General features: G+C 38.0%; 1 protein-coding gene across 12 annotated transcripts in view; it reads right to left on the reverse strand.

The window, feature by feature from the left end:
* EYA4 (EYA transcriptional coactivator and phosphatase 4) overlaps positions 1-22,831 on the reverse strand; it is a 166,153-nt gene that overhangs the window by 53,675 nt on the left and 89,647 nt on the right. For 6 of the 12 annotated variants that reach the window (XM_089530339.1, XM_089530336.1, XM_089530340.1 and 3 more), the window contains 3 exons: positions 22,488-22,612; positions 19,436-19,504; positions 14,470-14,565 (listed from right to left, as the gene is read on the reverse strand). In XM_089530339.1, the coding sequence (XP_089386465.1) occupies positions 14,470-14,565; positions 19,436-19,504; positions 22,488-22,612 (290 nt within the window). The remainder of the gene's footprint in view (positions 1-14,469; positions 14,566-19,435; positions 19,505-22,487; positions 22,613-22,831) is intronic. The other 6 variants (XM_089530341.1, XM_089530346.1, XM_089530345.1 and 3 more) reach the window with 3 other exon arrangements.

Consider the following 22,831-nt stretch of genomic DNA (forward strand, 5'->3'; position numbering starts at 1 on the left):
CTATCTATCTATCTATCTATCTATCTACCAACCATAATTTTTAATTCCAAGCCATTATACGTTCCTTTCTTTTTATAATAAACAAACCCCTTTCAGAGAATCCTATTTTGGGAGAAAGGCAGGGTATAAAATCAATCAATAAAAAATTATAGTGCAATAGTCCATCAGTGCATAGCTTGCATTATAAGACTTTATACCTTTATACATTTAAAAACAATTAAAATCACAGTAGGCTCAGAGTGCTATAGAATCATGGAATCATAGAGTTGGAAGAGACCCCAAGAATGGCCATCCAGTCCAACCCCATTCTGCCATGCAGGAACTCCCAGTCAAAGCATCCTCAACAAATTATGTAATGGAGGTGTCCATCTACATTGTAGAAAGATATACTATAGCCTTATTAGACTGCAGTTCCCAGCAGTCTGTGGTGCTCCTCTTTTTTGTTGTTGCAAAAATCCAGAAATGACTGTTTTTGAAAACATGAGTCCATTCTCAGGAGAAATGTCCAGAGTAGAGTCTGAGTCTCCTTTCTCTGGACTTCTGAAACCTAAATTATCAGCTCAGTGTGCAGAAGCACAACATTATTTTAAAAATATTGTGCATTAAATTACCTTCAGTCTATGTCTATGAGATGCATATGAGACATACATGGATCCCATCTCCCATTATATCCCATTAGACATACTGTATAAAAATATACCAAACTCTGAAAAACTCCAAAATACATCTAGTCCTCAGCATTTTGGGTAAGGGATATTATTATTATTATTATTATTATTATTATTATTATTGCATGACCTTAGCATCACCATGAGAGAGGTGCAGAGAGAGAGAGTTGGTCATGTCTTGCCTCTGAGGCTGAGAGAATGTGACCCTCACAAAAGAGAATGTGGGAGAATGAGGATCTGCTGAACTTTTCCCCTGCCATTCGCTTCTCCTTTTGTCTCTTGTCCCTTTAGATTGCAAGCCTGAGGGCAGGGAAATATCTAGTAATTTGTAAGCTGCTCTGATAGCCTTTTGGCTGAAGAGCTGGGCATAAATTATTATTATTATTATTATTATTATTATTATTATTATTATTATTGGCAAGGAGAGTGCAGAATTTCCAGGAATGAGAGAGTGTGACTTACCCAATGTCACCCTGTGGATTTACATGGCTGAGCTGGGATCCTCCCAGTTCACCATAGAAATTCACTGGCTGACCTTGGGCAAGTCACATCCTCTCAGCTTCAACTCCAACTCCTAGGTATTCCTTCATGGTAGGTTTTATTCATGGCAGAATTCTTGCCATCACACTCTACTCTGCTCCTAATTGAGGATTCCTGCTTGGCAGAAGAGCATTGCCACTTGGCACCCGACCCCTCCCCTTCTCATCTGTGAGGGTCACACTATCTCAGCTTCAGGGGCATCCCATGACAAAACTCCTATTTATGCCAATAAAACCCTCAGTTTGTCCCATCTTCCAGTGTCATCCTGATGAGACAGTGTGACCCACTTGGCTGTTGATGTTTGTTGCCTTCTGGTGGGCACTCTCAGTGCTTTGGGAGGACCCTGGCAAAACGGGGCAAGAAGGGGGGGGGTTGTGGGTTTTGTGTGTGTTTAGAGGGCTCTTGCAATGAGGACATGCCAGTGTCTTCCTCTGAGACCCAGAGAGTGTGACTTGCCCAAGGCCTCCCAGAGGGCTCCTATGGCCATCCAAGCCCTGAGCTCCCTTTCCCCATGACCTCTTGGAAACATGGCTGTTGTCGTGTGTTGTGACTATTAGGACTCTCCTGGCATGCAAGGCTTGTTTGGGGGGGGGGGGGCAGTGCCTCCCTTTGAGGCTGAGAGTCTGTGCCAGGGATATAAGAAAACAACAACAACAACAACAACAACAACATCTGGGTATTGTAGTTTTGTGAGACATTTAGCCTTCTTTGTCAGAGAGCTCTGGTGGCACAACATACTACAAATCCCAGGAGTTTCCATAGCATTAAAGTATTGTCGAACTGGATTATTTCTGCAGTGTGCAGCCTTATTAGACTGCAGTTCCCAGCAGTCTGTGGTGCTATCAGAGCAGCTTACAAATTGTTAGACATTTCCCTGCCCTCTCTCTCTGCACCTCTCCCATGGTGATGCTAAGAGGTCATGCAATAATAATAATAATAATTGGCACATTCTCTCAGCCTCAGAGGCAGGACATGACAAACCTCTCTCTCCAGCTCTCTCAAGGTGATGCTAAGGCAAACCTACGTTTATTTTGCAGTGTGTGTGTGTGTGTGTGTGTGTGCTTGAATTTCTTGGCCTTGGAGAACCCAAATCAATGTCTCCACTGCAAGGTAGTCTCCAGATCATAGTGATGTAACTGTATTTCATCAAAGTGATTAGTCATTTTTTTATCATCAAAATACCTGTCTTAATCCAAAAAACTGTGGCCAAGACCTTTCCTGCTAAGTTTTGAGATTTCAAGTTCTTCTCTTCTGTGAGAATTTGAATGTCAGAGCATGGCATAAAGGGCAGAAGCCTCACCTTTTGTTATCTTTTGTTTTTCAAAGCAAAGCTGTGATTAAGCAAAGTTGGAGCAAATCACCCTAACAAAGGAAATAGCCTCCAGGATGAATGGTAGCTTTTCTTACACAAAATATGCAAATAGTGGCCATCGAGAGTCAGATGAAGGATTCTTCTCTCCCCCTCATTTCGAAATGACTAACCATCAAGATTCTTACTCATTGATCGAGAACTGCTCAGAATTTCTCCTCTCTAAAATGTTATAGAAATTGTCGAATTAGGCATATTTCTCCTAATTTTCGAATTTTGGAGAATATTCTTTACATCCCTACGTAAAAGTTAAATCATTACAATCACTATCCTTATACAAAAAGCATAACTTTGTATTCCTTTCACAGCAGATCTGCCAGTTGAAATATCTTTCCTTATACAGAGTGGGTTTGCTTGATCAAAGTGATTATTTACAGTCATATGCCAATCATCTTGTGTAAGGGTTCTGTGCACCCACGAGTTATATTCACTGAAGAGGGTGATGGGAGACTGTTTTCATATATGCCAAACCAATTAATGAATGGCATTGCTATTTCACTGTAGTGGAAGGTGAAATACTGGGATTCTTACAGGGGAATACTGTGGATACAATGGGATGGAAGAAGAGGTCAGGCTTGGTAGTAAAGAGTGTAGTGGAATTGTTTGTGCTTTCAATAGCCCTACAATTTTGCTTTTTATCTTTTAAGATGAATTTTAAAAGTTTTTAAAGAAATAGGGCCACCAATCCAGTGGATCCCTTTTTAACAACTAACAAGTTATGTCATCTGTTACTCCTTAAACTCAGTTTAATGTGAAGGGAAGTTTTCCACACGGCATACAATAGAGGAATACAGTCCAAAGAAGCAAGTAAATAAAAAAGATGAAGTCTTTTGAGTTAATGAACTCGTTTCACTCTCTTTGGATATTGGCTTATGATTTTGATCTTAGCTAAAAGGCTGAGAACCAGTGGATTCTGGTTTATGTTCACAGCATTATACATAAATTCATCTTATTATTTCCACATATGAAAGCATTATGCTACACACAAAGAAACTGGTAGCAGCACCTACTCTTCCTCCTAAAATGAAACATACTCATTTAATTTCATGCAGAATCAAATGATCAAGAGTTATAGTATGGTAGCCATCAACTGCATGCATGCTTATACAAAGAACAGCTGTATTTTTTCTGAGCAAGCTTAAATGACAACAATAATATCCTATTAAAAAATCATTGACGAGCACTGAGTAGCCTGGACTGATTCCAAACAATTTGAAGTTTCTCTTTCACATAACCATCTGTCTTAAGTAAGACAGATGAGTTCCAAATATATGTACTCTAAAATTTTAAACCAATCTCTTCAGAGCCTGTCCATACTAGGCAAACATAGAGTGTCTTTATTGGACCACCTGCTGCTCATTCTTTTAAAAAGATGAATGCAAAATGGAATCTACTATAATTTTACTTTAAAATATATCCTTCTTTTTTGTATGCCAGGTTTTGGAACTGTAGAAACAGGAAGAGTTGCATCCTATTTTGCAAAATATCTTATAGGGTGCCTAAATCCAATTGTTAGTCATAGGTTAGAACACATTCATTAAATAAGCAGATTTAAGTGTTGCCTTTCATTGATTCAATGGGCCATAGTCTAGTCAAAACTAACGACTGGATTTAGGCCTATGAAATTAATCCCAAGCTCTTAAAGAAGCGTGGATCTAATTTTCTTGAACAATATCCTCTCATCACAACCTAAGCTTTCAGAAAATGAGGGCAATTTCAAAAACACCATACCACATATACCAGCTGTTCAAAGACAGATTTTATTTTTATTTTTAAATTCTACAGGGCATGTACAATACTTTGGGCTCCCTTAATAATTTTCTAGAAACCCTCCTATATCTGAAGCTTACTTTAAATAAACAAATATGATAATACAGAATGGTTTTGTTCTTATGTTAAAGTTTTTAAAATTAGCTAAAGAAAACAGACAGAATCCAATGAGTTATGTTTATAGACCAGCCTTTCCCAACCTGGACAGTGGCTGTTAGCTCAGGATTATGGGAGTCCCCATTTTTGCGCTTAAAGGAAAGAAAGGCTGGGGGAAGGGGGAGTATATCATGTGCACCATCTGCAGAATAGGACTCATCAGGTTATCTCCGATCTCCATAAACTGCTGTTAATATATTCATGGTATAGAGAAGTGGTATAATTAGTATTTATGATTATATCTTTGACCTAGAATCTTTTTGACTAATTTTTTAAAAATTAAAATCCAATTTAAATTAATATAACCATTATTTTTAAGCATTAGTTTTTATCAACCCATTACATCCAATATACGCTTTAAAGTGTAACCTGATACCATCTCCACATATGAGTGACTCTTTTCAATATGGGTAACTGCGAGGGGAAGGGAGGCTTCACTGACTTCCCATGAAACTTTGGAAGACCAAATCCCAGTCCCATGTGTTGAAATGTTTTAACATTTCTAAAAATGGTTTTACTCGAGAGGGTTAAGCCTTTATTAGACTTCAGGTCCAACACTACAAATGCAGTATTAATTTCTCTTTTCAGTATGTATTTTCTTCCTCTCGCCGGTCAAGCAAAACAAAGGAGAAAATACCATAACCTTTGCCAGCAGCAGACTCTACTGTAAAGAACCAGCTCCTTCCTGAGCAGCTGGCTTCAAGAATCTTCAGCATCAGGCCATGTGTGAAGAGTCCAGCTGATTATGACACAAGTGAACAAACTCAGTCATCTTTTCCAGCTGCTGGCAGTGGTTACAACACTTTTTCTGGATTATTTTTTTTTTTCTGATCGGAAGGAGAGAAAAGGAGAGAGCCAGTTTTCTTATTTCTGCCATCAGTTTTTGGCAGTGAATCAGATCAGTGAGAATGCACGTTGCTAAATTATGGGAGCAAATATTTCAGTTTGTTGGGGTTAAGGGAAGCTTGTGGTAAAAATAAAAAGGGTTGTGAGCTGCATGCAGCCTGCTGGCCTCATTTTGGCCATCCAGATATTAGAAGGAAAATCATATTAGGACTGCGAACCTCATGGCTATATCATCTGGACAAAACATTTTACTTCCCTGTTTTCCCTTGCCCATAATTGTGTGCCACGTAGCTTAATGGAAAGTTCTAAAATACTAAGAAGCCTACACACATTTGGGGCATCCTAGTTGGTTCAAATAAAGATATTGGCCAAACATAGATTTTGTTTTTGATTCAAGTTTTGGTTAATGTTTCGATTAACTGGTGTACTGCTCTTTTTGTTATTATGGGAAGACTCATGGGTGTGACTGATGAACAAAAATGGATCAACGTGTTTTTTTTTAAAGGCAAATTAGTTCCCTACAACCCTATTATTCCTGCTAAATTCACAAAAAGCCTAAACAACACTAGATACCATGTTTAGACTATCATATCTCAGCTTAATAAACCAGGATATGAATAAACCTTTTGCTTGAGCACATCTGTTTTGTGGTGCAAGCACACAAACCTGGATATCTGGCACTTTAATTTTGACTATTATGACATTTTACACTAAAACATAAGTGTGAAATTTCTTTTTATAGCCATGTTATTAATTCTTTAGCTTAACATTTGCTATTAGTTTATGATAACACAGCTTTACATTTAACTTCCAGATTATCTCAGTCTTCACTAGTATTAAAATTTAACACCTTACTAGAAGACAATGAACTGAGGTTCTGTTTGGCAACTCTTATTACATTCATCTTAATTTAGAGATTTTCTCTTTATCCAAAAGAGAAGATGCCTTCCATTGAATCTGGCCATTGGTTGATGATCACACTGATTACTGCTTAATCTGACAGGCAGGAAATCATCAAGGTCTCTAACAGAGCTATTTCTCAACCCTATTATCAGTTGTCAGTGCTAAGCAAAGATGTCACGAGTTGTACACTGCAGATTATAGATGTGGTTCTATCACTGAACCATGGCTACTTTAAGTGGTTAAATAATTACAGGCTAACTGATTGTCATTTGATTTTGATTTTATTTAAAACATTCATTTTTAACCTCTCAACCCACCAGAACCTCTAAAAATATTATGGTATGTACACAAATAAGAACACTTAAAACAAACAAACAAACAAACAAATAAATCTTTCTTACCCACATCTCTCTATGGATTGAGGCAGGGAACAACAGGTTCAAATACAGAGACAAATACAATGGGCCCTTGCTATCGACAGAAGTTTGGTTCCAGGGCATACACATCTTGTGGGTACCAAAATCTGTGGATGCTCAAGTACTCAAAAATACTATAGTTTTAAGACCACACAGCCAGAGCAGCCTGCCCATATTTAAGCAATGAAAGCTATATGAAAGCATGTTGTCTTAGCTACTCACTGCAAACTCAAAAGAGATGGAACTAGACTGACTTTCCTTGGGAAAGAATACCACAGTAGGGGTGCTGCTACAGAGAAACCCTTGTCCTATTTACATTTCCTCAGCTTTGCAGGAAAGTATGTCACACAACAGGGCATAAATTAAAGATCTCAAATTGTAAACAGGGTCATGTGGAGGGAGGGAGTTTTTGAAATACATTGGCCCCTTGCCATTTAGATTTTTCTAGGTCAAAACTAGTATACTGTATTGAGCCCTGAAACAAACGGGGAACCAGACTGGTGACCTACCATTTCTAAAGCATACAACTGACAACAGATTTTGTACTAGCTGTAGCTTCTGAACATTTTTCAGCAGCAGCCCCACATAGAGAACATTACAGTAGTCTAAACTACATATAATTAAGGCATGAGCCACTGTGGTCGAATCTGCCTTCCTGGGAAATAGTGCAACTGGCACACAAACCTAAGCTAGACAAAGGCACTCCTAACTACAATATATAACTGCCCTTCCAAAAGCAGCACTGAGTCTAAGAGCACCTCCAAACTACAAACTGATGTTCGAGAACAAATTCCACTGACTAATAGAACCTCCACCTTGTCTGGACTGAACCTTACTTTATTCATCTTCTACACCCATTCCTTCACTGCACCCAGGTAACAATCCAGGGCACCAAAAGACTCTTTGGCATCAGGTGAAAAAAAAAAAGAGAGAGTTGGACATCATCAACAAATTGATTACTCCCAACCCCCAAACTCTGGATGACTTCCACCAATGGCTTCCTGTAAATTTTAAATGGCATAGGAAATAGTACTGAGTCTTGTGGTAGGTCACAGGCCAATGGCCAGGAATCTGAACATTCTATCAGAACTATCTTCTGGGAATATTTAGCCAAGAGGGACCATATAATATTGGAGAATAGTGTCCCCAAACTGTATCAATTATCTGCCAAACAACCCAGAAGGATATGATCAATCGTAGCAAATGAGAAATCTAGGAAAACTAAAAAGGTTGCATTGCCTCTGTCCTGCTTCTTTCATAGGTCACTGACAAAAATTGTTTCTGTCCCATAACCAAGCCTGAACCCAGATTGGAATTGATCTAGGTAATCAGTTTCATAATGGAGCCAGGACAATTTTTCCACAGGACAGTTGGTAAATTCATCACAGCATATGAGGGCTATTACCTCTTAGTAATGCCTTAACTAGTCCCTTGACTACATAATAACCCCTAATAGCCTCTTCTCCACACAAAGCAATTGTATTGTGCATGCAAAAAGCAAGAACAAGTCTCTGAACACTTTAGGACAGTCTCATTCTAATTTTTATTAGGCTAAATCAACATGAAATATCAGACAACAGATTAGAATCTTAAATCCAGTAAAAACAATATTTATTTCTTTACCCATTCATACTTTAAATTTAGCCTTTGATTATTCCCCTCAAACATCCTCCCTCTCATGATAACATCCTTCTAATTATCTCACCCTCCAGCACAAATATAAATCAACCTTAAAATCATTTTAAACAATTTCTGAATTTTCACATACCTCAAAATCTTTATTCTATAACAGCTTCCTTTATACTAAGGGCCTGTACAAAAGGTCCTTGTTCCCCCTCACCCCATGTTATCCTATCTGGATAATGCAGGCCATTGGCCCTGGGCTTGGACCAAGACAACTAGATGCAGATCCAGTGGATTTAGCCCAATCCCAGCCCAAAGGGGGCTTAACTTGGCCTAAAAAGACTGGTTGTTTCTGATGAAGTTTCTAAGAAACTCCATGGCAACAACTAGAAGACTGGACAGCCTCTCATACCCCATACCTGCCTCTGTGTCTGCTGAGAAGTCTCCCTTTATGGCCTATGGCATTTCATGGGGACACCTAGCCATGTGGGTGTAGCCAGGTGCCCCATTTCCACCTTTGCAGACTGTGATGTGGGTATTCTCAGGAGATGTGAAGATGCAGTAATAGCAGGTCAATGGTGCAGTGGTAAGCACATATATAAACACCGCCCATCACTGGTCTGGCCCATGGACTGACCTGGACAGGATACCATGGGCTTTGCCCATCTGCTTAGAGCGTAAGTGAACAAGCATCAAGCCACACAATTTCTTTACACTTTCATACTATAACAACAACAACAACAACAACAATTTTTATTTATATTTCCCACCTCTCCCTGAGGATCGAGGTGGAATTACAATAGAAACAACATTACAAGATAAAAAACTACGATTTCATATAAAATGCACTCAATAAAATAGTAAAACAGCTATCAATACAATACATAGACTAAATCATGATTTAAAATACATATCTTTACAAATAGAGGTGTGGTATTTCTAACTCTCTTATAGCAGATAGGGTGGATAGGACTGCTAAAAGAGATCCATCTCAAGTGCCTTCTTAAAGGCTTCTAAGGTGGTAATGAGACGGATCTCCTCCGGCAAGCCATTCCATAATTTAGGCGCTATGGCAGTAAATGTCCTGTGGGAAGTTGTTGTTAACCTGGTGTTTACATACTCTAATAAGTTCTTCCCAGTTGTTCTGAGAATGCGGGGCGGATTGTGTAGGGAGAAGTGTTCCCCTCAAGTAACTTTGGCCCAAGCCATGTAGGGCTTTAAAGGTAATAACCAACACTTTGTACTGTGTCTGGAAGCTAATCGGTAGACAGTGAAGAGATTTTAATACTGGTGTTATGTGGTCTGATCTAGATTTCCAGTGACCAATCTGGCTTTTTGCACCATTTGAAGCTTCTGAATTTGGTACATAGGTAGCCCCATGTAGAGCGCATTACAGAAATCTAAACGAGAGATTACCAGTGCATGTACCACTGCTTCAAGGTCCTTTTGGTCCAGGTAGGGATGCTGTTGGCATATCAACCATTGTTGGTTCCATGCACTCCTGGCCATCATATCCACATGGGATGGGTCCAGGAGTATTCCCAAACTGTGAACTTCATCCTTTAAGGTAAGTATGATCCCGTCCAGGACTGGTTGACAAAATTCCGTCCCTGGATTTGGGGTACCTATCGCAAGTACCTCCGTTTTCTCTGGATTCAACTTGAGTTTGTTTTCCCTCATCCAGTCCATTACCAACCCAAGGCAGGCATCCAGAGGATAGATGCAACAGTCGGAGACACAGAGAAATAGATTTGGGTGTCATCAGCGTACTGATAACACTGCGCCCCATGTCTCCAGATGATCTCTCCCAGTGGCTTCATGTAAATGTTAAACAGCATGGGGATAGAATGGCACCTTGAGGGACGCCAGATGTCAGCTCTATCCTAGAAGAGTAACTGTTCCCTAGCCTCACCATCTGGAATCTGCCCAAGAGGTAGGGGTGGAGCTACTGGAGCACAGTACCCCCAATACCTAACTCTCTCAGATGTTCCAGAAGGATACCATGGTCTATGGTATCGAAGGCTGGTGAGATGTCGAAGAGCACCAACAGGGTCACACTTCCCCTATCAATGCCCAGACGGAGATCATCGACTAAGGCAACCATGGCCATCTCAACTCCGTATCCCGCCCTGAAACTGGTTTGAAATGGATCCAGATAATCAGCTTCATCCAAGACAGCTTGGACTTGGGAGGCAACTGCCCTCTCTATCACTTTGCCCAAGAAGGGTAAGAGAGATACCGGTCTATAATTGTTTCTTACCAGGGGATCTAGGGAGGTTTTTTTTAAAGCGGTCTTACTACTGCTTGTTTTAATTTAGATGGAAATATTCCCTCCTGAAAGGATGTATTAATTATAAGTTGTAATAATATTTTCACTGCATCTCCTCCCTGAGCAGTCAACCATGATGGGCAAGGATCGAGAGGGCACATTGCCTTCCTTACATTTCCAAGGAGCTTGTCCACTTCATCAGTATTTACAAACTCAAAATGATCCTGTTTAATACAGTCCACGGAGTCACTGTACACCTCTCTTACTGTTTCTGTCATAATGCCGGCGTCTACATCAACCCTTATCTGAGAGATTTTATCCACAAATAAGTCATTAAAAGCAACCCAGCAGGCCTTAGTTGGTTCCAATAAAGAGTTCAGGGTGGGAGGCAGTTGAGTTAGTTCTTTAACCAACCTGAACAGCTCTGCTGGATGAGACTCTGCAGACGCAATACATGCAGCATAGAAATAGTTCTTTGCTGCATCTATTGCCACTCCATAGGAATCTAACATGTTCTTATGGCATGTCTTGTCAGATAAACATTGATGTTTCCGCCAGCAGCACTCTAGTCATTGCGCAGCCCACTTCATTTGATGCAGATTTTCCATGTACCATGTTTTTTTTATTTGAAGCAGGCTGGAAAGGACGCTTGGGAGCGATAGTGTCTACGGCCCTGGTAAGATTGTTATTCCAGGTATCAACCAGGACTTAAACAGAATTGCTGTCATTCCCAATCATAAATCCCTCTAGAGCTTCCTGGAACCTTTTGGGTTCCATCAGCTTTCGAGGGCGGACCATTTCAATAAGTCCTCCACCCCCGAGAGAGCTGTAGGTAGTAGCCTTCAGTCCCACTTTAACCAGAGAGTGAGCCGTCCATGACAGGGCAGAGATCTGAACTACTTCTGCCCACGGATATTCTTGATTCGTACTAAAGACCACATTGAGTGGACCTGAAACTATTTGGGACAGGCCCATGGCTGTCCTGCAGGTCACAAACTCCTGAGCTGCACCTATCAGATCTAATGAGCTGGCCTCGAAGGGGATGTTGAGGTCCCCCAGGACCAAAAGCCTGGGAGATTCCAACACTACCTCCAAGACCAGCTGGGTCAGCTCAGCTAGGGAATCTGTTAGGCAATGGGGTAGACAGTATACTAACAGAATCCCTAGGCTGTCCCTAGCCTTCAGAGTCAGGTAAATACACTCAATGAGCTCTGTTTTCCGGACAGGTCAACGTGATGGTACATTTAATACTTTAAATTTAACCTTTGTTTCCCCCCCCCCCCAAACCTATGCAACTGCACAAACTGAACATCAGTCATCAAAATCAATATGATCTGGGGGAGTATCCTTCCATTAAAAAACTTCACATTGATCTCGCTAACTCTGTCCATGTCATTCACTCTTTTCAATAATATAATGCAGAACCAAGTATCATCATCCCCCAAATGTCAGTGTCCTCTCTGATGACTTTACTGTAGACCTCAGCATTCTTCCTTCCTGCATCTCAACTGTCTTTCAAGAAAATCATCCAGATTTCCAGGCTATGTGGCCATGTTCTAGAAGAATTTATTTATGACGTTGCTGGTGCTGTCATCTTCAGAGGGTAGTGGCATGGACGCTTATATATACTTGTGTGACCCTTGGTTGGGAGGAAGTGATTTACCAAGTCACACAAATACACACACACACACACACCACAAACTTCCATGCCACCACCTTCTGAAAATGCCAGCCACAGATGTAGGCAAAAAGTCAAGAATAAATTTTTCTAGCATATGGCCACATAGCCTGGAAAACCCATAGAAAACTATGGATGTCAGCCATGAAAGCCTTCGACCACATCATCCAGATACTTTTCTCCTTTCCAATGTTTCTATAGCATCTGATGTTATTCCTCTCCTTTGTGATCACTTCTAAATGTCACAAATCATCTTGGCCTAGCTACAAATTCTTATTGATCACAGTTTGCAATTATTTCTTCACACTCCAATAACTCCCCTTGGTCCTTCTTCAGTACTCTGCTGCTTTATCTGATTCTCCAGGTTTCATCATGCCAAAGAATCTGACATTCTTGAAATCACTTTTCAACAGGTTAAATTCCTGCCATATCTCCTGACAAATCCCTGGATTACATTTTCTGGAGGCTGAATTTTTGCCATTCTTCTAGATAAGAAAAATTTGGCATATAAAATTTGTCTCCATGGGGACACCTCAGATACAGTGTTTCAATCACATAGCTTGACTATTTAGCTTCTCTTGTTATTCACATTGCTTTCAATGGGATGCTCCTTCCAGACAAAACAATCCCAATTTCCTATAATGAAAGGATTTCTTTCTTTAATCTGTTTTTTGCTAGCAAAAAACTTACAAAAACAGCCAGTCTTCCAACTTGCAAAAATTACTTTCTAGCTTTGTTATTATACCCTTTGTCCATTTAAAAACTTTTTGAAGTCAAAGTCATATGAAACTTTCTGTTTTCAAAATGCAGTTTTAAAAATCTTACAAACAGTCCTTAAAGCCACTCATGTTAGTATAAAAAGCAGGAAACTCGCTGAGTTATTGGTATCATCACTGAGTCGAAGAAATCTTAATTTTAGTACAAACAATTCCAGATGTTTTAAAGAAGAAAATTACAAAGTGAGGTTGCAGGCTCAGTATTTTTGAAAAGCTTGAATACAGTGGCATGAGTTTGGTGGAATTTGTTCTACAGTCCCCCTCACACACTTTGCTTGCTTCAACTTCTAGAGTCCCTGCAAACTTAGCAAGATTCCCAGACCCTTGTTGGTGAACTCTACATTCTTCTTTTCTCCAGGCAGAGATTCACCAATTGAATTTGTGTCCATGCCGATGACTGTTGCTGCTGCAGCTTTCCATTTCACTGAGCTCCATAAAGAGATGCTAGCCTGCCACTGCCTCACCAAGAGGTCTATCAGGGTTTAAATCTTGAATTAAGTCTTGGTGATCCATGGCAATAAAAGATATTTAAAAGAGAAAATCCATGCTAAATTAAAGGTTAAGAACTGCTGGGCTAGATAACATACTTCCAGAAGTCACAGGGGTCATCAGACAGACAGCAATGTCCTTTTTAGAGTGTACATTTCTTCTTGGCATCCTTCTATGAACACGATTCTTGTTCAGTCTTTTTTTTTTTTTTTTAAGAATTGTCGAATCATGAACATTTGTACTACTCAAAGTGATAGTGATCTGCAGATCTTCGAATATTCCTCTGAAGTCCTCTGTGACTTCCTAAATGCCAGTTTGTTCCTAACCAGAGTTGGACAGAACAACTGCACCAATGTAGAGTGATTATGATCTTGAACTATCTCCATTTGCAGACTATCTGTTAGACAGTGGATTGATGAAACCCCGTAATAATCAGGAATGGATTTGTAACCCTGGCTAGACTGATGAACAACAATAACCACTTTTCTCAGGTACTCAGAGATTATTTTTCATTGTGCTACGACAGCCTGCCACAAAACTGTATGGTGAAGACCAAACTCATGAAGTGTGTATATAACGTGTATATTTTAGGGTAGGGCCTCTGAAACTGATCCATGCAGACATACCTAATTATTTAAACACCAGATTTTAATTATTTCCTTTAACTGTTGACTTCACATATTTTTGCACCTATCATGATCCTTATGCACTCATTGTTTGCCCAATTATAAATAATTTTATACTCACTAAAATGGTTACTATATATTCCATAGGATAGATAGAAAATGAAAGAATTTGATTCATGAAGGCAATCATAGTAGAATGATGGAATTTTCTTAATTATCATTACAATTCACAAACTTTCATACCACTGTAAGTCACTTGTATTGTTAACTGTTACAAATAACTACTGTGAAAACCCATTGAAACAGATCTGACAGAACTATGAGCCTCTTATGCCTTTACCTGATCCAGTAAAAGTGTCAAGAGATCCATCTCCACTTGTTGTTGTTGTTGATTCACTGCTGTTCATAGGCTCTGTTTTGACTGCAAGAAGAGACACTATATAGAAGAATAAGCAAACATGAGATTTTACTTCTAAATTAAGATACAGGCTGCCTTGCCAATTATAGCAAATATCTGAACCTGTGGTTCAGCAAAATATTTATTTATTTTATATGCTTCCTTTCTTCTAAACTGGACGCAGGTCAGCTCACAAAAGAGGCTTTAAAAACAGCTCACTTTCAAAACACAATTTAAAACATCAGATTAGTCTAACAAGTTAAAAAGTGACTGAAAAGCAAAGTATAAATACTCTAAATAAACAAAAATATAAAATCATTAAATACATAGTAAGTTGAAAATATAAAACCATTAAAAACATCAAAGCAAATATTCCAAGAAGTATATACAAAAATATGCATACATTGAATTTATGTCATAACATTGCCTTTCACAATCACAGCTTAAAACCATGCTCCCACTGGTTTTTAACATGTATTGAGATACACCTTAATGTAAATCCATTACACATTCCAGGCATGAAAGTAAAAAAAAAAATAATAATAATTTAAAAAATTAAAGATGTGAAATAGTGAATAAAGTTGTTTTGGACAAATTAAACAAATTTAATTATACCTTGATTTAATATTGTCAAAATGAATATGTGGTGGATGGTGAAAATAGACTTAGAACTGGAACTATTCTAAATATATTGTCCAAATATTCTTGTAACAAATATGGGCTGACATCCTGTTAGTAAACCCAGAGGAAACCCATTCAATCAGCTGTTGAATGCTGACTCAGCAAAGGATTCAGTGGGTCTGCAAAACAGTAAAGACTAAAATAGGATTTAGGCAATGGTGAGACAGCTTCTTTCCTAATTTTCTTTTGTAAAATGAATATATTCATTTGCTATGGGGTTGTGCAGACCGGCAGTTTAGGTTGGGTTGGGGGCATAGTCGTGGCAATACAATCCGGACAATGTGCTGGCTGTGGAGGACAGAATGATTTGCTTCTGAATTGTTTATTCCTAGCAGAACAGTCCTTACACCAGCATGTCCCCCTTTTGCTGACTGATCTCAGACTCACGCTGCAAAAGATCTGTTGGCACAACTCTTCTGCCAGCTATATTCAGTTGCCAGAGGAGACAAAAATGTGCACAGGAGGAGGGAGGAGCTGAGTTATGCCAGATTAAATCCTCTCCTGGACTAGAGACACAGCCAATATGACAGCACAGGATTAGGCCATGGCTAGGGTACAGGCATACCTCAGTTAACGGAGCCTCTGACAAAGAAGCTCCTCTTCGCAAAGACTTTAAAAGTGCAACCATATCCCCTTTTCCTCTTTTTCTAGATGGAAGTGTGTGTGTGTGTGTGTGTGTGTTGTTGTTGTTGTTGTTTCAGAAGCATATGTGCAATAAACAAAGTAATAAAGCTTAAGCTGGGAAATAATGAGATACTGGGAAATAATGAGATACTATTCTATCCAGTGTAATATTTAAAATAATGATTCACAATATTAATATAATAAGCAAGGTTGATTTTTTTTCATTAAAATATTAATGCAAATAAATAAATAAATAAATAAATAAATAATCCAAACAAAACAAAACCCAGAGATTTCTTTTTGAAACCTGTTTTTCCCTCAACTCTGTTTGAAGGCCACGAACTGCTTTCTTGCTAGGTCTGAGTCAGAAATTTTAAAAACAATTGGATACTAATCGGGTTATTCCTTTTATCTCCTTTGGTACCACTCCCAACTTTCTGTTTTAGTTGCATTCCTATTATTGGATTTATGCTGTAGTGCAATCTTAAGTAACGTTTTGGGTTGGTTGGCTCTAGATATAGTCATACTGAAATAAGTGGCATTTAAATTAGGATGTGGTGGTTTAGCAGTTAAGATGCTGACTCTGACAATCCCCAGGGCTACAAATTGGCAGTTCAAGATTCAGGCACTGTGTGACAGAGTGAGCTCACGTCACTAACCCCAGCTTCTGCCAACCTAGCAGTTCGAAAGCATGTAAAAGTGCAAGTAGATAAATAGGTACCACTTCAGTGGAAAGGTAACAGTGTTCTGTGCAGTCATGCTGGCCACATGACCACAGTGTCATCTTTAACAACTCTGGCTCCTTTGGATTAGTAACAGAGATGAGCACCACCCCCTACAGTTGGATACGACTTGATAAGATGTCAGAGGTGAAACCTTTATCTTTTAAAGTTAGGCACACCTAACTTCTTAACTTTCATTGCTTTAAATATGACTAAATTTGTACCCAACCCATAGTTTTGAAATGCCTTAAAAGACCAATTCTTTATACAGCTTTATTGGATACTGTGAAATATAATTTTCCTATATTGAGCATATTTATAAAAATGATCTACAAAAAAGACAGAATATTAGTTTTAAAAGCTAGTAGGCAATCATTGAAGGAGCCAAAAATGTTTCCTACAACTGTCTGATTCTTCACTCTGTAACTTCAGTGGAAATTTTTTGTAGCGGTTGAGTATCTTTTATCTGAAATGCTTGGGATTTTTTATTTTGGAATACCTGTATTTGCATAGATGTACACAATGAGATATATTGGAGATGGGAGCCAAGTCTAAACACAAAACTCATTTATGTTTCATATATATCTTTTATGCATAGTCTGAAGGTAATATTATACAATATTTTTAATAATATCATGAATTAACCAAAGTTTGTGTACACTGAACCATCAGAAAGCAAAAATGTCACAGCCAACCATTTGGACAATTTTGGATTTTTGGAGTATTCCAAAAGTCTAGATAAGGGAGACTCAACCTGTACTATAAAAAAGAATCAGGAAAGTCAATCAAGGTAATGTAAAAGAACAAAGCTAGATTTTAAAACACAAAAGTAGCATGTCATACAAAATATATGATTTGTGCAGTGGATGCACAGGATCTAGAAAAGTACAATCAACTTCATGTTCAGTCAATAAGATCAGAACATGACAATGGTCAAATTTTTGTCTCTTGAAGCTGCAATCCCATATGTATTTACTCATAGATACTTTTGTATATCCTTCTTACAATTAATTGGACTTTCAACTGTATCTATTTCAAAATGGATCGAATAAGATAAGGTTAGGACATCTCTCCACAAACTGCACTGGTAAGATGGGAAAGAAATCTATTAAACTACAAGAGGTACAGATTTCATTTTTGAACTGGACTGATTCCCGCCTGCTCTATGCATTTTGCAAGACTTAAGCAAGTATACTGAAATGTAGTAACTTTACAATGTGAATTTGGAGGAGATAGCCTATAACCTTTGAAGTGGAGTACATATTATATTGATTATGGCTTTGCCCTTCTCATGTGTTGCCACAAAATGAGCAATTTACAGTGAAAACTATTCATCAGATACATACCCTTGGCTCTTGTAGCTAATTGTTGTTTTTGTCATAGTTCAACAGACTTTATGTGTTTTATTGCTAAAATTTAATAAAAATGTAATAAGGGGAAAAAAACTTCAGCAGGGTCTGTTGGCACGCCAGCATGAGCAGTACTAAAAGCTTTTCATAATATAAAAAAGCAAATCACTTTGGACTCTTATTCCCTGGCTTTATGCAGATATAATGCTAACCAATGATGCAGCATTAGGAAATGAACTACAAATTCACAGTTTCTACTTCCTCAATCCTCCTCTTGCATGCTCATAAGGAAGAAACCTGAAACTCTTTGTTAACTCCTGAAAATCTATCAGGAAAAACTGGTGTTTTAACCACAGTTTAGGATAATTTGCTAAGTTCATTATATATTATCTTGAAAAGTTTTCATAAACCAGAGTTTAAAATTAACATTTCAGGTTCTAGGGCAATAGCTGCAAAGCTAAGTTCCCTGTGGGTGACAAGAGAGAAGGGGGGCACATAAGCCTGAGACTTATCAATATGATGTTTAACCATAATGAATATGACATTTAAATACACTGAAGTCACAAGAAGTTAAATCACTAATTATATTTTTCTTGCCTACTGAATTAGTATTTTAAATTTTGATTTAGCTCAATATCTGGTTAAACAAAATTAGAACTTCAGTTAAGCATGTCAGAAAGGGAGATAAACTTAAACATTCAAATTATTGTAAATTTTACAGAAGTACATTTGGATTTATTTTTGTTCTCTTCCCTGTACAGTACAGTACCATTTTCCCAAACACAATCTAGGTCCTGCACTTCAGATGCAACCTACAAAAACAAGTTTGCAAAATAAAAGGCTCCAGGTGAAAACAAAATCAATACAATGCTGTAAGGGAAGCTAATATAGTCTTCCCAGGAGATGGGAAAAGGAGACTATGATAAGCAAAGAACAGGAGAGTCCAGTAAAGGTACATATTGTGTGAATTTTCCCAACTAATATACTCTTTTCTCAATATAGCTAGGACAAGAGTGTTCTGAGGGGTCTCAATATGTTGGAACATCACTCCTTTTGTAAAAGTGAAAAGTTATCAATAGAGCCAGAAACTACCATACATGTAATCCACTTCTTTTGTGGGGGAAGCGTTTATTTTTCCCTCTGCTGGCAAGATATTTGAGATGGACTACAAATGTATCCATGAATAATCACAACACAGTTTATATATTCTAATTTCACAATGACTTTATAAATAAGACCCTAAATTATCTGTCTTCTTTTATAGATCAAACACATGCAGGTTGCTCTTTGCTATCAAATAGAAATATAGACTTATGCAAATATAATAATGAACCCATTAGAAACTCTGTGTTATTATAAGTTTTATAATATAAGATATTACAACTTTTTTGTGTTTCATTTATTAGATAAAAATGTTCTGAGAAGCAGAATGTGATGTAATGATAAATAAAGAAACAAAGCAAAATATCAGATAATCAACACACCAGTCAAGAAGTCAGCCACACACATGCACTATACCAGGATTGCTCATACTTGTTGCAGAAGAAGGAGTGCTGCAACTCAGCAACCAGTCTGCAGTGTTTAAAACAGTCATGTTGTCTCCTGAGAATTGGAATGGCATATAATTGTTCATTGCTTGAAGATCTAAGTATCTTTATTTATTAAAACTATATACGGTCCTATATCATATTACCTCAAGACTATGTACAATAAACTCAGTTTAACCAAAACATACAATAGAAATCTGTAAAAATATTTAAACCTATTAAATTTTTTTAAACAATCTGACAATATCTAATTAATATCCATACATAATTTGCAATAAGGAAAAAAAAAGAGAATCCATCATGCTATTTTATACTAGGAAATAATCACAATTTTGGTTTCTGACTGATTCCAATCACAATTCCTACACAAGTGAAACATTCCCATTTTTATAACCATGTCTCCGGATATCATAATGAAAAAAGATCTCGTTTTACTTGTATATAACCATGAAGCTAGGGAAGTACAGAATAATCACATTTTTTTCTCACCTGCTATGTGAAAAGGTATCTTGCTATGTGAAGCAAACAAACAAAAACCTCCACCACTATTTATTTTGTAATCCCTGAGAGTGACAAGACAGATGTGTTTTGTCCAGCAACAACCAGCCTTTTTAAAAAATAGTTTTTAACACAAAATAATTTTCTGTACAAAACCCACTTCGTTCTGGGGGAGGGGGGAATCTCATAGTTTTCTAAACCCAAGATGAAACAAATCTGGTCATTTTAAACATTTGCTGAAGAGAGCCGGGAAGCAGGATGGGGGCAGGGATTATCACACACTAAATCACCGCTGAACCACCAGCCACCATCCGCCTGGGTCCTAGCTTGGTCCCAGCTGAGCTCTGCCAGCACTTTTTAGAAGTTGGAAAGCTTTCCAACTTCTAAAAACTTCTGGCAGAAAGTGGCTGGGATCCGAGTTGATGGTGGCCAGCGGCCCAGGAGACTGGAGCTGGTTTAAAATGCTGAGTGATAAGCTCCATACTGATATGTACAGATATGTGTTCATTCATTCATTTAATTTCAGTTAAATCCAATCTCAATACAGGAACATTTCCCCTGATATAGGGCATCAAATAGGGGAGATCCCATAGCTAATTGCAGAGTCCACACTTTGCATAAGTAAGAGCAGGGAAAAACCTGTAACCTGTAAATGGCATGGTGTATCCCTGCCATTTACAACCGACAATATCAGACAAGAAGAATCTAAAGTATGGCTGAGTAACATTCAGCTTTTAGATGTGCAGATAATATGTATCCAGGAATACTGATACAACAGTGGCTTGTGTCAAAGGGGATGAAGTAGATGCTAATATATGGTACCTTTAAAAAATTCCCTTCAGTTACTCTTTCCATTTAATTAAGGTAAATGAAAATAAAACCACAAAATGAATGGTAGATGTATCACTAGATGAGTTCACTTTGATAAGCTTTTTTTAACCTCCTCTATAGACATGTCTACTACATCCTGAAGCAACTGTTTAGACTTGGAGGACAGCACAAATATTTTGGAAGAAAACTGTAATTAAACAAATTCAAGTTGAAAGTCTCTGCTTTCCTCCACCATTTTAAGGAACAAGTCACAATAGGCAACTGGAAGTGCCACAAGGAAACCAGCTGTACACATTACAACTGTGGGCAAAGAGCTAGTAGAAGCACCTATAATCATCCTTTCATATCTTAGATGTTCCATAGATTTGCACATTGTCAGTACAATTGTTCTTTGTATGTCAGCACTTCACCAAAAGAAGCAATGTGTGTGCAAGAGATAGGCAGTTTTACTAGGTCCGGGGACAAGTTTGATCCAGTATGGGGCTCTACTCCTTTGTGCCTGAATCTGGGCAGTAAACAGGGGGAAAGCCACTTAGTTAGGCCTTTTGATTGATTTAAATGGCTTGTAGTAGTTTGCCATGACAATTTAGGGGCAAACTGTTGTAAACAGCTTAAAGCAAGCATTTGTTTAAATTAAAATACAAACCATTTCTAAAGGGGGGAAAGTGCTTTTTAAAAACTGTCTTCCAAACAGATTGTTTTGTTTGTTTGTTTGTTTTAATCCCATTTCCTTTCAGTGTCTTAATCTGAGGTATTTTCCAATCAAAGATTATCTAGTGTATTGTGTTACAAAGAAAAATCACTAAGTCCACAGCAATGTCTGCATTCCACTATATTAAAACAAAATGTCCACACTAGATAGAACATTTTCTTCCTGCTCTCCTTGGTTGCCAAAAAATAAAAAGAAAGAAAGAAAGAAAGAAAGAGAAAAAGTGACCAACAGAAGAGCAAATTTGCTTTCAGAGTCGGGGGGGGGGGGAGGCAAAAATTATATGGTAGTTGGCTAAAATTTAGGCACAATCGTAATCTAAAATTACCATACAACGCTTACCTTGTAAAACTAGTTCTGTATAAATTCTGCAATAAAATTTGACCCTGGAAATTCTAAAAAATGCCCAGTCTATCTGGATTAGGGTTATACGGAATTACTCCCATCAGTACCAATTTGCTTCTGAAATTCGGAAGCACAATTTGCTGATGAATTTTGGCAAAATGGGGGAAAAGGAAGTAACCTATAAGCCACATTTACACTCCTATTGTAAGAAAAGAGAATCCGTTCAGTGATGTTTAAATTAGTAGATTCAAAGCCAATGCCTGATTGAATGTTTAGATAATAAACTAAGGGAATACCTGATTCTAATACAATCCTAGTAGATTTACATTAAAGGTCAAGCTAGCTGACAATTCAAGAATGACAGTACTACTATACAAATGGTGTAACTTTGGATCCAGGAACCAGTATATGTATGCTTTCAACAGACAAAAAGCTGAGGTGTGACTATTACGATCTATACAGTGATACACTATAAAGAAAAATGTATGTTTTTATTTATTTATGCCCCACCTTTTTCTTACTTTATTATACAGAATATACAAATTTATGCCCTTTCCACCTTCTTCATGAGATGACTTGTTGCCACTTAACCATTTAAATTCTAAAGGTGTTAAACATTTTTTGTTTTTGAACTGAGACATCAGTCTTTACTCACCACTTGTCCCATTTGTTGTAACAGATGTGCTACTAAGATTAGATTTGTCCAGTTTAGAACTACCCGGTGTTTCACTGCTTCCCACAAGATTGTGAGGACTTCCTAGATCCTGCATTTCCATAGATCTATTAGAGAGAAAGAGAGAAAGCAATACTTTCAATTATATTATTTGTATTATGGAAGTGTGCAGACAAACCTTTGTGCTAGACATTTATGGAAACACTTTTACAGTGGGTCCTTGTTATCTGCTGGGGTTTGGTTCCTCTGTGGATAACAAAACCCATGGATGCTAAAGTCCCATTCAATCAAATGGCATAACAAAATGGTGTCTCTTATATAAAATG

This window comes from Sceloporus occidentalis, unplaced genomic scaffold (assembly GCF_023333645.1).
Source record: "Sceloporus occidentalis isolate IW3139 unplaced genomic scaffold, rSceOcc1.0.p SCAF_6, whole genome shotgun sequence".
NCBI classification, from domain to species: Eukaryota; Metazoa; Chordata; class Lepidosauria; order Squamata; family Phrynosomatidae; genus Sceloporus; species Sceloporus occidentalis.